The sequence below is a fragment of the Muscardinus avellanarius genome (genome assembly GCF_963383645.1).
Source record: "Muscardinus avellanarius genome assembly, chromosome: 1".
Classification (NCBI taxonomy): domain Eukaryota; kingdom Metazoa; phylum Chordata; class Mammalia; order Rodentia; family Gliridae; genus Muscardinus; species Muscardinus avellanarius.
The window spans coordinates 96,383,674-96,402,336 of record NC_137786.1 but is presented as its reverse complement, the minus strand read 5'-3'; the positions used below and the strand labels follow the sequence as shown (position 1 = coordinate 96,402,336).

The 18,663-nt window shown below is 39.2% G+C and overlaps 1 protein-coding gene across 1 annotated transcript in view; it reads right to left on the bottom strand.

The window, feature by feature from the left end:
• Positions 1-2,208: 2,208 nt before the first annotated feature.
• Positions 2,209-18,663, bottom strand: part of MAN2A1 (mannosidase alpha class 2A member 1) — a gene marked incomplete at both ends in the record, with an annotated part of 172,795 nt that continues 156,340 nt past the window's right edge. The window contains 3 exons of the mRNA XM_080697892.1: positions 2,209-2,361; positions 3,854-3,964; positions 12,977-13,174. Of these exons, the coding sequence (XP_080554018.1) occupies positions 2,209-2,361; positions 3,854-3,964; positions 12,977-13,174 (462 nt within the window). The remainder of the gene's footprint in view (positions 2,362-3,853; positions 3,965-12,976; positions 13,175-18,663) is intronic.

The following is an 18,663-nucleotide window of genomic DNA, read 5'->3' as shown; positions in this document are numbered from 1 at the left end:
ACAAATGTAGTTAAAACCAAACTAAACATACGACAATGAGATCACAAAGTGTAAGGTTTTAGTGTGTGCTGGATATTAAATTATTTAGTCAGTTCTTGACCACAACCCAAAGCAAAAGCATCTTCTCATTTCCCTGATGATGTATTCTAAAAATAACTTTAAAAAGCAGAACCTTGCTGGTTAGAGAATTTCTGCCTCACCTATGAAGAGCTGGTGGTGACACACACTGACTGAATAAAATCCCGACTAACATGAGACAGATCCATCTCAAACACCCCGAAGTGGCAAAACCACTGTTATTGCATCAGATTTTTTAAATTTCATCTGATCAGAATTTCCAGAGTGATTAAGTACACCCACTTAATCACAGAGCACAGTGAACTCCCTAAGAAGGTATACATTTAAGATGCAATGAAAATACTGATCTGATTCCTAACATCTGTAGATGTCCACAAAAAGGAAGTCATTCTTGTTGTTTTCAGTTGTTTATTCCCCCCAAAGTGAGGAAGAAAACATAGTACACGTTTATTGCATGAATTAGCTCTTGTAATATCTTTGTCAACACTGGTGTTGTTTCCTTAACTACTGAAAGGCAAAGGAGCTTATAATTTAACGTAACAGTAATCTTAGGAGCTGCATCTTGAGTGGAAATCCAGATGACAACCAGACTACGTGGTAAAACAAATGGTTTTCATTTCTCTATGAAGATGTCAGAATGAAAAGAGGCAGCTGGAAGTTTAAAGTCAGAGCTAAAGTCTATTAAGTTAACACAGAGAGAATTTCCCAAACTGTACATAGTCAAAGAAGCCTTTCTATGCTGAAACATAATATTCTAAATGTTGCTCTTATTTTAATATTAAGGAAACAATGTTCCCAAATAAATTTTAATAACAGTACTGTAATGGCACATGGGCTTTGGAAATACACTTTGAGGTTAGCACACACATAAAGTTTGGAATTGGCTGAACAAATATACTCTTTATTATGATAAATCATAATTAGCTACATCTAAGTGGATTTCAAAACAGGGTCTACTTTAAAGCATTCTCTCTTCAGTATGGTTAACTACTGTGAAGTGGAAACAGTATCTAGATTTTGCATATTACAAAATCCTTGCTTCAAGTTACAGTTTCCTTGGCAGCAGCATATTTTAAATAACAATATTTTTCTTCCTTGTTTTGTTTTCCGACATCTCAGTACATTCAAATAGTCAAAATGTTTGGAGTAACACCACCACAAATTTAATGAAACAGATCAGAATGTGGCCAGCATTGTCAGGCAAAAATTACACAATTTATGTCATAGAAATACCCGCCCCCACCCTAATCTCCCAATACCCCTCCCCGCAGACAGTTAAACGGACACCAAAAGATTTAACAAGACTTTTAAAAAAATAAGGCACATTTATTTTGATATGGTAATTTAAAAATAGAAAACCCCATCTCAGAACCTGTATTCAAATGAGCTGCGTAAAAAGACACCTTGTGGTACCTAAAATAGGTTTATGGTACCTATGGAATTGCTTCTTCTATTTTAGTGACAATGGAATAAATTGCACCTATCCCATATTGTCAAGTAATGAAAATATGCCTCTTTTTCTACTGCTGAATGATTCAAAATCAGATATTTCTGGAAATACAAAGGGTAGGAAAAGAATTGTCAAGAGGTTCATTAGAAAAAGGTGGTAATATCAACTTTGCTTACCACAGGGTTGAGGGATTGCACTTTTCCACATATTTCAACACACTTAATTTCTCTAACTTGTATGAAAGATTGCAACCATTTTGGCCATTAGCTATTACCCACCAACTTTTGATTCCATTTTGGTCAAATGAGTACGTTTGTAAAACCAATGAAGGGCAAGAAACACAAGAACTTATAAGAATCTCCTTGTAACCCTCAACACAAACATAGTATTTAACCTGAGATACAATTCGTTAGAAGGTTTTCTTTAACCATTTCTTCATTTGTTGCATCCATTCACTCTGTAGCTCATGGGAGGAACTTAAAAATTAAGAAAAAAAAGAAACCTGGTTGATAGCATGGCTTTTTTTTTTTTCTTTCTTACTGAACTGGTATGAAAAAAGAAATCACAGAATTCATGTTCTCACAGTAAACAGAAGCTAAAATAATGCGCTTCTTTATTGCACGTTAAACCAAGGAAGGTATAAAAGCCAATGCCTCCAATTCCAATTGTCTAAGTCATGTTCACCGCAATCGGATTCGGAACGTGCTGATTTCCATGGGACTCAAGCTGATCTCACTTATGTTCTGGGCATCTTGAGGCGAATGCATCAAGGACAATGATGAAGGAATGAGACTTTCAACAGTAAACTTGCTGAAAAGTTTCTGTACCGATATCTGAAAAGTAAATGACAAACGTTGGCACATTGAGATCAACTGAAGAAAGAGCAGTAATGCATTTATACATTCAGTAAAATATTCACACAGACTATACCTGGAGGGAAACAGAAAAATGGTGGTGGCCATGGGCAGCTTGCCCATGTACTGCTTAAAAATTTTATTCTGCACTGGGGCTACATCTTCCAATGAGAAAACAAAGCTTTAAAAATCTATAGGAACACAAGCCCATTAGAACAAAGGCTCACAATGCTACCGAGTCACAGTCCATAGGATGGAGTGGTCCTTGGGATAAGATATTCCTTGCCCCTGCCAGGTTAGACGCATCTATTTCATTGGCTCATACAACTGCAATGCCTTAAGACTCAAGGCCTTAATGTATTAGAATGCTCACAACCAAGTATACAAGGTCATCAATAATAAGGTAGGAAAATATAATGGAAAAAATATTTTAAAAATTTTCTGTGCTTTGGGCGCCAATTCCATGAAAGCTAGTATATCCAAGTGGACTTAGGACCCCTACCGGTTTCCTCTTCTTTCCAGACCCTGCATGCTAGTTCCTGGAGCTAGAAATGACCTGGCTGCAGCTGGACTACAGCAGACACACGGGCTCTGGAGAGCCAGCCAGCTGAGCTGCCTCCCAGGGCAGATGGCCTGTGCTGGTAGCAAGCAGCCCAGATGCCGTCTCTGAGTCACCGCTCACTCAGAGACAGACAGAGGCAGGAGACAGAAGGTGCATTTCCTCCCAAGGAGAGGTTTGGTGAAACTGCCAGCAAGATCAACTTGAAGAGAAGTAAAAACAGGTAGGTGGCCAGTAGCCCTCAAATGACAAACCTGTTTGGCCTGCAGTGTTGGCTCATATGCAAATCTGGATTAGTAAGAAGACTTAGACGTATATTTGCTTCCCCAAAAGAATCAACTGATTGGATCTCTATACAGCTGCTTCTGAGACTACAGTCAATTATCCACTGACCACAGTCTTAATGCTCACGTCACCGATTCCACATTGCCATGCCAGTCAGCTGTGGTTATTATAACTTGCCTTGGTGTCTGTAGGACTTGGGTTCACCACAGCTAAACTAGGTGGTATGTGAGCATGTGTGGTCCAGAGAAGGAGGAAAGAGGGAGGGGGAGAGGCTAAAGAAATGGCATGAGCCTTGCCTTCAAATGTGCACAGGTTCTAGTCATGTACTGTGAAGCTGACGAGAAATAGAGAACATTTTTTTTTTTTTTTTTTTTTAAAAACAGGTCTTGCTAAGTTGCTGAGGCTGACCTCAAACCTGCAATCCTCCTGGCTCCTGTCTCGGCCTCTCATATATTGGGTGGAACAAGTGCTTTCTTAAGCTTAAGGTTTAAGCGAAAGGGAAGGATGAAGTTAGGAGTAAGTGAAGAGGCAGTAAAAGATTATCTTATCCTCAGGACTGTTTTAAGAAAGTGAGGATGTTTCTCAAAGCACATTAGCTCGTCCAGCAAGAATAACCTCTCAGCTTACCTTTCCCTGAGTAGTAGAACAAAGTAGCCCTGTGTTTCTGCTGGAGAATTGGCAATTGAACCCTTTCCTATGGAGGATCAAGGCTGCCTCATCAGAATACCCATTGCCCACCTGCAAATGGGAACACACCACAGAACTATTAAGGCAAGTAGTTACATACTGTACCACCATCATACCCAAACCATACCCACTGACAGCATACCCACTGATGTCAGCATACACAAACCATATTGACATAGCACTTTAATTAGGCAAACTGATTTCTTCCCAAATTCCATTGTTCATTTATTCAAATAAAGCATTTCATTTTTATTCTTGTTTTTACATAAATATCCATTAAAATATACCTGAATTTAGTTATTTGGTCATTGAATGATATATGAACCACCTTAAACTCAAACATACTTCTTTTTGAAATATTAACTTTTGCTAATTGCATTACCATTCTTAATCTTTAATATACTGGTTCACTATTTTTATATAAGAAACATTTAAACAGAATTAGTTATGTTTATCACTTGCAAGAATAGCCTACATTTATTAGTATGATGTATGATTTAAAATCACATAACTGAAATCACTCTTCTTGAGCAGACAAAATGAAAAATACTAAACCTAACCAGTCAGTTACAGGGATTGGTACCCACTTCCTTGCAGTAAAATTTCTTGCATTCATTTAAATAATGATGTGTGAATGGTTCAGGTTTTTTAGTAAATTTTATTTTCTAAAGTGGGAAGATGTTTATGATAATAAAACAAAACAAATAAAAAAATCTTTTAAAATTTTATGTGTATAATTATTCAAAGGAGAGAGCCACATTCTTCTCAGCCCTGATACCAGGATAGAAACAATCTCCTTTTGTTTTCTCAGGCCACAGCTATAAAGATGTCCAAGTTCTCTGTTACCCTCACATGGGACCAGACATCTTTTTAAAATAGGTACCAGCATTTCTACCACTGACTTGATTGTAATGTGCTAGAACAGTTTAAAGCTGTCTTCACATCAGATTCTTGGCTGTAATAACCTATGTGATTTTGTTTTACCCCATTACTTTGTGGTGATATTGTTAAAATTTTGTCTTAAGGAAGAGAGAAAGGTCATTTTTCATTACATGGTCACACGATACACAGTTTAAATCATATGACAGAATTCCAATAAAATTTCAATTGTGCATGTGCACACATGCACGTGCGCGCGTGCACACACACACATACACACACACACACACACCCATATAAGAAAGCCTTCTCTTTTTTATCTACATAAGGTCTTCAGAAGAATGTCAAGGGCAGCTCTATCATATGCTATTTGTGAAACCTGCAAAAAGTCACTCATTCTAAGTATCAATTTTCCTGTCTATAAACTAGAGCTAATGCTTGTCTACTTCTTGCATGAATTGTGTAGAGAAAAAGGGTCACAGGAGGAACTCTAGACAAAGGAGGAGAAACCACGATGCGGAGAAGAGAAATTCAGATCCAGTTTCTGCTCTTAAGTTTACGAGTTTAGCGGAGCAAATAAGGCGACCTGAGAGGGATGGGGGAGGGGAATTCCCTAATGTACATGATGTATATTCACAGACATATCAAAGTCAATCAATAAGACAAACATGAGTAGGAGGGAGGGAGAGGGAATGAGGTGGGAATTGGGGAAGGGCTAAACGAGTGATGTCTGCATGTATACCTCTATCATCTTGCACCCCATTAAGATGTATGGCTACTACAATGCTCCAATAAAAAATTAATAACAATATCACATAAAGCCTTGTAGGACAGAGTATGCTCCTGGAGATGAGAAGGAGATGAGAAATTCAGACCCAGCTCCTGTTCTTAAGTTTACTAGTTGCTGATTTCAGCAAAACCAGTTTTTTTCCCCCCAAAAAAATGGAAGATGAAATAAAGTAACATAAAAAGGATTTGGTCTGGTGTCTGGCACACAGGATGCCCTTAGTATGTTAGCTATCAGTATTTCTATCAGTGTAACCCACCAAATAAATATTGGTGCTAATTTTCTAAAAGTTACAAATTAAACAATATCCTCCTCCCTTAACTTCCTATTCATAAATTTCCTTTACTGACATTATAACTATATCTAAAAAATTAGGGAACCCTCAAAATATAAGCCTATAGCTGTGTATCAAAACCATGACAAAGTCCTTATGTGGACTCACAGATTACATGGTCTCATAATTAGATCCTTTCAGAAGCACCTGCCTCTGTTAACTTAAACCATTTGACCATTTTAACTCATTGGACCATTCTTAAAGCCACCTGAGAGCAGGCATTGCTAAAATTTCACCAGCACATTTGCTCTTGGAATAATGAATTTTTTTTTTCTGGGTCTGGGGATGGAACCCAGGGGCATTCGATCTCCAAGCTACACCCCCTGCCCTATTTTTTATTCTTTATTTTGAAACCGGATCTCACTGAGTTGCAGAGGGCCTCACTAGGTAGCTGAGGCTGTCCATGAACCGCGATCCTCCGGTCTCAGCCTCCCGAATGCTGGGATTACAAGCGTGCACCACCACGCCTGGCATGGAATAATGAATTCTTAAGGCTTTTCTTTAAAACTGAAGGGGATAAAAAAGTATGAAGGGAAATACTTTTGGACTTCTACCTTTAAAAATTTTACGAGAGATTTAAGCCAATAATACAAAAGTAGAGATAAAAGTTATAAAAGTTAATTTTCATTGATAGAAAAAGTTATACCTTCTCTAAAATTACATCATTATTGTAAGGACTAGCTGAAATAGCAATCATCTTGTCCAAGTTTTTAAGATAAAAATATTCATGAAAGTATCAGTTTTCAAGCAAAAATACCTGAGGCAAAGCAGCAGTTTTTCAGTTTCAAAGCCCGTCTAGACATTATGTTTCCAAGAAAACTGTTTTTTAAAGTAGGGAAACTGTGATTTAATTTGAATATGCATGAAGAAAAACAGATCCCTCCCAGCAGTCACACTGTACGCTTCAGGAGAGTCGAGAGATGCTGAGGAACGTTTGCTTTTGACTTCCACTGCATCCACAGTACCTGGACCCCAGAAAAGAAGGGGCAGGCGCAGGGAAGAAAATCTACAGTCTGTGAAATTATGCCAAGCACTATGCTATGTGACTGCCTTTGTAGACAGGTCAGGTCATAACGGAGGCTGACTCACTGCAGAGCGGAGGTATTCGAAAGTCCTAGGGAAAACGATTCCCAAGCCCAATTCCAGGAATGAAACTAGCACACAGCTCATACACTAAGAGGGGCCTGCACGGCTCTTCCTGCATCTCAGCAGAGTAAGGGGAAGGATGTTGTCAGAGTTTGCAGAATGAAGCCATCAGATAAAGCTAGGTTTAAAGGACACTGGACCAAAGCAAGGTTGGGTTCAACCAGAAACTAGTTATGTGGCTTTGACTCAAGCTCCCCCAACCCGGCCCCCAGTACCAGGGATGAAACCCAGGGCCTGGCAAGTGCTAGGCAAGTGCTCTCCCACTGAGCTACATCCCCATCCCTTTTAAAATTTTTATTTTGAGATAAGGTCTCACTAAGTTGCCCACTCTGGCCTTGAACTTGTGATCCTCCTGCCTCAGCCTCCTCAGTATTTGAGGTTACAAGCATGCGCCACCACACCTGGTTTGTTCCCATGCAGGAGGCAGCACAGGGCTCTGGGTGGGGATCTGAGGCTGCCCACTTGAGGGTGCCTCCCAGAGACCACTGACCGGCCCTGTGAGCTAGAATGTTGCCTACCAGCTCTAGATCAGGTAGTTTTCCTCTTCTATAAGATAGGATAAAATATGACCTACCTTCTTTGTGCTGGGAAAACTTTAAGCAAAATAAAGCACCTAGCACAGTGCCTGGTATACAGACAATTTTAGACATGTTGCTTAAAAAACTGAGAAATTATTAATAAAAATGTAACAGGAATATAAGTCAAAGTGATATAAAGATTTTCTTTGACTTTTACATGTTAAGCTTTTGTTAAGCTTTTGTAATGCATATTTTAAAAGGTGCCATGATTTTTACTTCATTATTAATAACAACCACAACTGCTCATGACTGAGTGATCAGAGCTAAAGACTTCCAACTTGTCAAGCATGTGTCAAATGTGCCATACCTGTTCTAAACACCTCAGAGACATCTCCAATCCTGAGACCATTTCCAGCTGGGCACTATTATCATCCCGTGTTACCAATGAGGAAACAGGCACTCAGAGGGTTAAGTGACTTGCTCCAAGTCACAAAGTTAGCAAGTTGAGGAGCCCTGTTCAAATCCAAATGGGTGGGTGACTCTTTCTCCTGACTTTGCTTTAGCTCTGAACTGGTAGATACCTAGCCAAGAGGCAAAAGATATCAAGTCCTTTTGATGTAATATAACAAAATGCTAAAACTAAAGGAGATAACTCTTCTGACTTAGGGATTGAAAAAAGGGAGTATTTGGTCAGTGTCCCACTATAGCTAAAACCTTGACTTATCAAAATACTTACAATTCAGCAAGCAGTTTAGAAGTTATAATTTCTATCCATGTAATGCCTGCCCACCCATCTACTCATCTCATTTCAAATAGGATCAAAAGGCCATTCTGGAATTTATACACACATGAGGTAGTCTCTCCTAAGGAAAGAAACAGGAGACTCTTCCTCTACTAAAGCAGATGAAAAATTAAGATGCGAGAGTTGTGCTATTCCACTCTTGCTCCAAAGGAATCTTATACTTTCTAATAATGTGAGGGTTACAAATCAGTAAACTTTTGGAAACTGTAGTAAACATTATGTGTAAACCCACTGTTTTTCTAGGGACTAGAGGGGACTTAACTGAGCAAATTCCCAAAAGCAGTGTAACCCATGCCTTCCTAGAGGATTCAAAGGTGCATCTGGATCAAGACATCATCAGACACCTGGTGGGAAAATTTCTCCAATCCAGGCAGATTTCTTTGAAAGTATTTAACAACACTCATCTTTAGTGTCTTTTGGCAGCTGGAAAGGTTAGAGAATATCAAACTACTTTTACTTCTTGAGACAGGAAATAACCAGTAGAAATTCATTTTTCAGGGCATTCATTAAAATGCCCAATAACAGCTATCCTGTTTTGATCAACAAGATGACAGAAAGAAAAGGAAGGTGAATGGTTGTTCAACAAAGGAAAACTTTTCCCCCACAATTTTCACCTTTATAGAAGCTAGGGAGATCAATAAAGCACCAATCAATCTTATAAGAAACAGAAAACAAAGCAACTCTTCAACTGCCTTTTATTTAAAAAAAAAAGGGGTGGCATAAACAAGTGGCAAGAGAAAATATTATTTGAAAAGTGGGACTGAGGTTAAAATGACTGGCTAGCTATTTGCAAGACATAATTAACCACAAACCAATATAAACCTCATAGAGAATTAAAAGTGTTAGATATGTAAACTAAACTAAAATGTCTGAACACAAAAATAGTAGAGGTAATCTGAAAAAAAAAAGCAGCTAAAGAGCCACTTTTCAAAGTGTCAAGGTAGAATGGCACTATGAAGCCTAGCTCAGCCTAATCAGATTCTTCTGTCTCTTCCAAGCTGAACCTGCAGCTCCAGCTTCAGAACCCTGACTCATCTGCCTCCCGTGGGATTCTCCCAGCATCCTCCCTGCCAAGACTCCCTTCTTACATAATTACCCTTTCCCGATGACATGGCTGGCCTATTTAGTGTACTAGAGTGGTGCTCAATCCTGTTCCCCAGTTTTCTAACCTTTATCGATCCTTTCTCTTCTGTAGTATTGAAAGCTTTTGCTAGAATAGAGAAAGGGAGTGATTGAAAGAAGAGAGGATGACAGGCACACAGGAATCAGAGGCAAGCAGTTAAATTCCCAGAGAGTGGCTGGATGGGCTAGGCACACAGCGTGCAGGGATGATGTCTACTCTCTTTTTATCTGATTATAAACATACAGCATGTAATCACTTCCCCCACACAAATATAAAGTATAAAAGAGATTCCTAAATGAAACAAATTCATCTGCCAATATAAAACTGGACTTATCCAGAGTGATAAAACATACATGCACATAGCACTTATTAAGGAGAGTTTTTAAAAATTAGGAATTACTACAGAATCAGGTTCTTGGAAATGTGAACACCTGTACAAGTCTGTTTTCTCCCTGGTGAAATGTGCAGTGAGATTGAGGACTAGTAGTTGGACCTGCAGAGCTACCTCAGGGGCATCGCAGCTCCAGCCTGCGCCTGGCCTCTCACGCTGTTCCTTGAACTCTGTATTCATGAGGAGTCAGGGAGACCAAGTGAGGTCTTCAGACAGTGGCCGGGAGTCAGTCAAACTGGGGTGTCCTGTGCCACACTGCTGGCTGCTGACGGAGGTCAGGCAGTTAGAGGCACATGTCCTTATGCCTCAGACGTTAGTCACAAAATGCTGCAGTGGGTAGGACAATGCTAGACACAGGCCAACGCAGACCTGTGGTCTTATTTGGAACCTAATCTCTATGTTGACACTACTGTATGCGTTGCAGTTGCCAAATAAATGCCCATCTTGTGTGCTGAAAGCTGCCAGCACACAGAAACAACAATACAGTTCACAATGTTCAGGTCTAGCCTCTGTATTTACTCACTGAATTGTTTTTTGTCTTTCTTCTAGTATCATGAAATTACATTTTACATCTCTTAAGTACAAATTGCTTTCTTTGAACCAATACCCACATCAGCTTCACTCAGTGATATCTTTATTTTATCAAAGATTGGAAGACAAAAAGCAATTCTTTTAAAGAAGTGGTTCTGTATGGACCAATGTTCCCCTTGGATTACTAGTGGGCTTTTAAACAACGGTTTCAAATATGTGCTAAGAGCCAAAGGCTAACATGGGACTGGGTACTAATTGATATAATGCAAAATAGTCCCAAATACTTAATTCTGATTATGGGTCAGCACGGTAGTTATTGACTGGCTTAACATTTCAGTCTTTGTTATCTATGCTGCTAAACTGCTATTTCCTCTGCTAAAACCGCAATTCACACCCAAGGTGGCATGTACTGTAAGCATCACCAGGCCAATGATGTCCATCTAAAGGTGTCTGTTTTCAGAGCTCCTCACAGTTTCTTTTGTTTTTTACCATAGGCCCAACACAAGCATATACGGTAGGGCCCCACTTTACAAAGGGGAGCTAAGTCAGTGGCCACTAAGCCCACAGGTAGTGAAGGTGGTCCACCTGTGTGCAGGTGAGAAGCCCAATGGAGGCCAGGTGGCTGTACCAAGTGGAGTCTAGGCTGCAGGGAGACTCATGCTCAAGGGTGTCAACAAATCTGGCAGGTGATGGTATTTTTAATCTGGAGAGTAATTACAGACTTCTATTATATAAAGACATCCGATAGCAAAAAGAATGCAAAGAAGTTACCGTTAGAATAAAGTGATATGGCAAACAAGTGCAGCCTTGGATTAGAGAGAGCAAAATCCTAGCCTACACTCACTGGCTCTAGTCAGCTGGAGCTTCTCCCAGGAAACAATCCCATTTTAAACAACTGCAAGGGAGGTGTCATACTAATGGGCTAAGGGGCCGTAGCTGCAGTCCTCCCCAGAAGCCCCTGGGATCCTCAGGTTGCTAAGTCCTCTGCATCCATGCCTGGAGGTGGTAACTGGAGGCCTAGCATCTTTGGCCCTCCACTCTGTCCTTTTGCTCCCTTTTATCTCATGAAGGTTACCTGTCCTTCAGCTGTTATTTCCATAAGTCATCCTAGTCTCCGTGGACCAAAGAGTGGACCCACAGAAGAACATAGAAGAAGTCTAGGAAGAACACTGACATGACTCACTGACTCAACAAATAGCTACTGAGTCCCTACTATGTGCAGGTGCTGTCTGGGCAGGGTGATACAGCAGTGGCTAAGAGAAAAGCCATCTTACAGAGCTTCCATTCTGAGCACACCTCCCACCGTAGGGCTTCCACACTTGCTCCTAACTCAGCCTGGAGCACTTTGCTCCCAGAAATCTGCACAAGTCTCTTATTTCCTGACCTCCTTCAGATTTCTGCTACATTATCACCTTCTTTGTGGGGCTCTCACCCACCACACCAAACTTGTATCACCCGCTATGAATCATCCCTTCCCTCTTTTTTTTCCCCTCCACACTTTCTAGCATCTAACATATTCTGTTTCTCTTATTTCTCTTCCTTAATCATTTTTTCTTTTCCCACTAGAAGCTAGCTCGAGAAGGCAAGGACTTTTATGTGCTTTGTTCACAAACTGCACCCTTAGTGCCCATGGCAATAACTAGTCTGTAGTAAGCACAAAATAAACCCTCCAAGTCCATTCACATGACAAACACATCAACACAGATAAAATACACAGTCACTCCAGCACGACTGCACTCATCATTACAAGACAAGTATGTTTTCCTGTACAGCCAAGCGTAAGCATTTTATTTTGGACATAATGTTTGGAAACTTCTGAATGTCTAAACTGTAGACATATATCCTTTATTTGTTTTTAGTTCTCTGATCATGAATTAACTATGTCTCTCTTACGTTGAACATCTTCTTTTCATACTACAGCCATTTCCCACAGAATCCATAACCACTGACGATATCCAGCTAGTTGTATGTCTATTCGCAGTATCAAAGAGCTCTATGATGCAGGAGAAGGATGTCAAATGTCTAATCCTTATACTTTCCAGTGCAATTTTTTTGACTTTTAAAAATGGACACATATGTAAATTAAATTTAATACCTAATAAAACCTTATTATATTCTCTCCAATTATCAGTATTTCTCCTAAATAGTTGGTTTGTGATAAAACATTTTGATAAGAAAAAATATGAAAATACAAAGACTAGAGAGTTAATTAAATGCTGTGCTTTCTAACTTCTGAGAAACACTGCGTGGCCAGGAGGAACGAGAGAGAAGTCTCAAGAGCTGATGCACCTGGTTCTAGATTCTTCATCTGTTGAAAGAAGATGATTATCTGCTCACCACACAGATTATCTTCTGAGAGTCAAATAAATTAGTATTGGGATATGCGCTAAACAACACAAGAATTATCAAATGAAAGGCATAATAACTGTGGTTAAAGGAGAAGCCCTTATTGGCATTCCTTAAAGGACAATGAAGGTCACAGTATCCACCCCCTCCTTACCCTGTTAACCAATTATAAGAAGTAATTTTTACAGACTTATTTTGGGATATACCTTTGACTGTATTGTCCGCAGGTTAACCAGATGAATGTCACAAGGCAAAGACGACAGTAATGGACGGAACTCACTCATCAGCTTAAGTTTAGTTGAGAACTCTGCTTTTACTGCCATTGGAAAGACTGGATGGTTCAGGAAAGAAGAAGTTATATGACTGAGGAGGGAAGGATAACTGACCGAACTCTTTTCTTCTTTCTATCAGGAAAAAAATATCATGTGTAAGAATTATATCATGTTAACTGAATTAACTTAAGTTTCATATAAAAACATTAATATTTTGACCTAAATATATTTTATAAATAACCATCTTAGAAAACACAGATTTTCAAGTTCACTACAAGCAATATATCAGTGTCTGCTTAACTCCTATGTTTAAAATATTTCCTCCACTGAGTTAATAAAATACTTTCCACATTTTTGGATAAAGCATAACTTTTACAAAAACTCCCAATTTACCACTATCCTCTCAAAGTACCAGGACTCACTGGGCATGGTGGTACACACCTGTAATTCTAGTACTTGGGAAGCTGAAAGAGGTTCGAGACCATCCTCAGCAACTTAAGTGAGATTCTCAGCAACCTAACAAGAGCCTATTTCAAAACAAAAAAGAAAGGAAAAGAAAAAAAAGTAGGGCTGGGGGTAGAGCTTGGAGGTAGAATGCCCTGTGTTGAAGCCCCAGTACTATATCCATACACACAGTAAAGCCAGGACTGTGCTATTGTGCATCCTGCACATTATTACACGGCATTTCCCCTGTCTCTCAGGTTTCACCTATTATATTCCATAGTTTCACATATACATTTACTAAGACCATAAAGGCATGTATGTATTCAAAGCTATATTCTATAATTGTTACCAAATAGTAGAAGCTAAATGATACTTGATGGCAGGACTTGGAAAAGACAGAATTACTCAAATCCAACTTTTCTTTTTTTGAAACAGGTCTTACTAAGTTGCTGAGGCTATCTTCAAACCTGTGATTCTCCTTTCTCAGCCTCCCAAGTAATGGGATTACAAGTATGCACCTTTGGCCTCAAATCTGATTTTAAGATGTAAATAACACAGGCAATATACCTCCATCATCATCATCATCATCATCATCATCATCATCATCATCATCATCATCTGACAGTGATGATTTTGTGGTTCTGGGGATGGAACCCAGGGGCAATCTACCTCTGAGCTACACCCCCAGCCCTATTTTTTATTCTTCATTTTGAAACAGGGTCTCACTGAGTTGCAAAGGACCTCACTAAGTAGCTGAGGCTGTCCAAGAACTCCGATCCTCATGTCGCAGCCTCCCAAATGCTGGGATTACAAGCTTGCACCACCACTCCTGGCTTTGATTATTTTCTTTAAATTTGATAAATCATTCAATTGCTTTACTCTCTTATTTGAAAAATGGGAACTATCATCTATATTACTGCATAGTTATTAAAACTATGCAATACAACATTATTATACAATACATTTGTGACATATACTTATAGGCAGTATTTCTGTATGTTCAAACATCAAATAAATTTACCAAGGTTAGGGATATTTACAAGGTAGATGACACATGCAATTAAATCAGTGCTTAATTAGAACCTTAACCAATAATTCCTAAGAAGTAAAAGCAAATGTAGGACAAACTAGAAATTTAAGTAGAAAGGTCCACTGATCACCAGGCTAAGTTTGAAGCAAACTTATTTTATTTATTTTTTAAATGACTACTGTTATCTTCTGATTTTGCATTATTTTTGTAACACAGGACTCAAAAGGCCTGGCTACTAATCTGTGTGAAAAGGCAGGATTTATAAAGCTACAATACTTAAAATTCAGAATTTCAGATTAGCATTGGACAGAAGGGTGCTAGCAAAAAGCTACTAGCATTGTGCCAGTGGCCAACAGTAGATGTCATTATGATTCAGACCACAGAGAGAGAAAAAAATATTTAAGGCAGCAGAGGGATGTTACAATATTAAGATACTGACAAAAAAATTAGGCCTGAAAGAGTTGTGACAAATGTATCCATTCCATATTCTTTTAAAAGAAAGATTAAATAAATCACACAAAATAGTATTTTCCAACAATACTGCCATTTAATGCAGCTTGTAGAATAAAATGAATAGAAATGGAACATTTTCAACAAGACACTTAAATGTACTCCTGCATCAAAGGACTTCATAATCTAGGTCAGGATTGCTGACAAAATCATTTTCTAGTAATACAAGATAAAAGATTCCAACAGAAAGGAAAACACCTGCCTTACTGATTCCAGAGGCATTAAGTCCATTCTAGGTCAAGACACATTCCGAAAAACCTTGCTGGCTTTGTTCTATATTGTTGGAGGAATGCCTGGACACTTCAGTGAGTAGATAAGATACTTCTTGACTGAGCACCTATACGTTAGAAGCAATAATGTGCATATACACTAATCCTGAAAATCACATCACTTCTTACGACTCCTGGCATTTTCCCAAATTATAACAGAATGACCTGGGAAGTTTTTACAAAACAAATTCTTGGGTCCTAACCCAAATTCACAGAGTCAGGACCTCCAGGGGCAGGGCCTGGTAATGTAAAGCTGAAAGCCCAGGCAGGTAAAGCTCACAGAGGCAGCCACACACTGCTCTGTGAATCCTTGCTGGGAACTGCCAGCCCAGACAGCCTCCCAACACTATGAAGGAAATGGAGCTCTTTTAAAATAAAAGTTATAAGCCTAACTCTTCAGCCACTTTTAGATTAAAGACATTAGGCTCAAACTCAGAGGGGTTTTGATGGAAAGTCTTGTAAAAGGAAACAATAGCATTTGAGAACTAAAGAGCCATGCAGTTTACTGCCCTTAGCAAGATAAGAAAGAGATGAATTATAGAGAGGAGGGTCAGCATCCAAAGAGTACAGTGAATGGATAGCTTTGCTAGAGGCTGGAGCGGCCAGTGAAGCTTCTCATCCAGCTTCCTCCACTCATGCACTCAGATTTAGAGCAACAAGAAGCTCAACAAGATACTTAATTTTTGTAACATTTCAGAAAGGTAGCCTTCTAACTCAGTCTTAGGATAAACCCCAAATTTATAACAATATTTTTGCTAAGGAAAATGCTACACGTTTAATCTATAAATGGATTCCCTAGCCTAGTAGTAACTGATATTGCTACTACAAACATTATTTGGTTTCTTGTTTGGAAAGCTTCACACTGCCTAAGTCTAGCTTTCTCTCCAGCTTGCTTGACTTTAAAGAGAGTTTGCACCACATTCTGATCCAAACCAGACCAAGCTGAGATCTTCCCCACTGGGTTGCAGCCCTTATTCTGGAGTCAGAACTTCTTGCCAGACTCGTTGATGCACTTTATTAAGCTCCCTGGAGTTCGCTAATCCTCACCATCAAAGGCTTCCATTTCATCTCTCTAAACTTGCTAAATTATGTAAGAGGTAATTTTTTAAATTATTTTTGCTTATTTATTTTGACCTGATATGCAATAGGAATTTAATGTATGTTAAAATAAATCTATTAATTTAACAAGTACATGAAATAGAAATAAATGAGAGAAGAATATTACAGAGGAAAAGAGTAAGATAAAAAAGATGAAGAGGGGAAAGGAGAGAAAATAAATGAACATATACTGAATCACAACATTTAGAAATAAAAATGTAGCCCAGAGCTGAATACTGGTGGCCTATGGGCCAAATTTGTCTACAGACATGTTTTAGTAGGTCTACATGGTATTAAAAAGTTATCTGTAGCCGGGTACACGCCTGTAATCCCTGCACTTGGGAGGCAGAGACAGGAGGATCGCACAGGTTCAAAGCCAGCCTCTCTGGCTTAAGAGACCCTGTTTCCAAATAAAAAATATAAAATAGGTCTGGAAGTGTAGCCTGGAGGTAGATGGGTTCCATCCCCAGCAAACCCCCCCCCCCCCACACACAAAGTTATCTGTAAGCCAGGTGTGGTGGTGCATGCTTGTAATCCCAGCATTTGGGAGGCTGAGACTGAAGGATTGAAGTTCGTGGACAGCCTCAGCTATTTAGTGAGGCCCTCTGCAACTTAGTGAGATCCTATTTCAAAATAAAGAATAAAAAATAAGGCAGAGGGTGTGTGGCTTAGAGGTTGAATGCCCCTGGGGTCATCCCCAGACCTGCAAAAAAAAAAAAAAGTTATCTGTAAAAGATGGGTATGGCGGTGCACAAGTGTAATCCCAGTGCTTGGGAGGCTGAGACAGGAGGATCGAAGGTTTGAAAACAGCCTCAGCAAGTAGTGAGATTCTCATCAAACTAGCAAGAACCTGTTTCAAAATAAAAATAAAAAGGAATGGGGGTGGAACTGGGAAGTAGAATGCCCCTAACCCTTAAAACCCCCTTTTTATCATTCCGACCATCACATGGAAGGGGTAGGGAATAAAAGTCTCTAAGAAACAAATCTTGAAGTGGTCAATGCCGGGCACATTTCCCATCTCTACTGACCCTAGTTGTTCCCTGGCACAGATGATGGCCAAAGCTATGCAGTCATGGTCCCCCAACGGGCTTCTTTTCACTTCCTAGCGCTTGTTCCTTTGAGCCTCTGTTCTTACTGCCTCTCCGCAAAACTGCTAAGAACCAGACTCACTTCCGTTTGGTCAGCCAGGATTATTCCCATAAGGTTCAGGGCTTTCCATTAAAACCCTTACTTTTCTAGGGAGTGTCTCCCCAATTCATTGAGTTGAAATTAAAAGAACTTTCTAGAAAAATAGTTATATATATATATATATATATATATTCTTAATCAACTATCTTTTTAATTGATTTCACTAGAAATTAAAATGTATATTCTTTCCCCTAGTTCATTCTTTATTTAAAAGAAGCTATTGATTTAAGCCCCAGAATCTATAGTTGAGTAAAAAAAAAAAAAATTAACCATTAAGATTATGCAAACACTGAATCAAATTTAAATCAATTACCATCCAAGGAGTTTTGAACGGTAATCAACAAATTATTTAACTTGGAAGTGAAAGCTTTGATGTGAACATTTTTTTTTTTTTTTTTTGCCAGAGTTAACAGAAGTTCTACCGATTAGTATCAATATATAGAGAAAAAGCACATAAGCCAGAAACATTTTCAGGAGAAGCAAAAGACAGGCGCTGCCAACACTCAGACAATAATTTTTCTATGCAGTTTTAGCTTTTAAAACAAAGCTATCTTGTCAGTAATTGATTTCAACCACATGCCTCAAGAACTTGTATAAATTTTGACATCTAAATATTACTTTTTCTAAAAGACTCTAAATACTGGAATTTTTAGATGGAAAAATGACCTTTTTCATCCCATCTAATCAGTATTTTATTTATAGAATGTCTGCCGGGGCCAGAGGCCGTGTGGGAAAATGAAATGGACAAGTCCCTGGAATCTGGCAGGAAAACATCTGGAGGAGGAGGAGGACACAACAAGCAGAAATTGCAACACAGTGACTGACGTGCATGCTGGGTGCTTCCTCTGATAGGAGCCATCCTAGAAGCAGAGAGAGACATGGTCCCCATTCACATGGAGCTTAATGGTGCAAAGGAGGAGAAAGAAAATGATCAGATCACCATGAGCACACACAGCGGATACAAGCACAGTTCAGGGGAAGCTGAGAGAAGGGGCTGTGACATGGTCAAGGCAGCTGATCGAGTCAGTTCTGATCTCAGCTATTCCTAGACTTCCTGGGCAGAGAGGCAGAACAGGCACCTG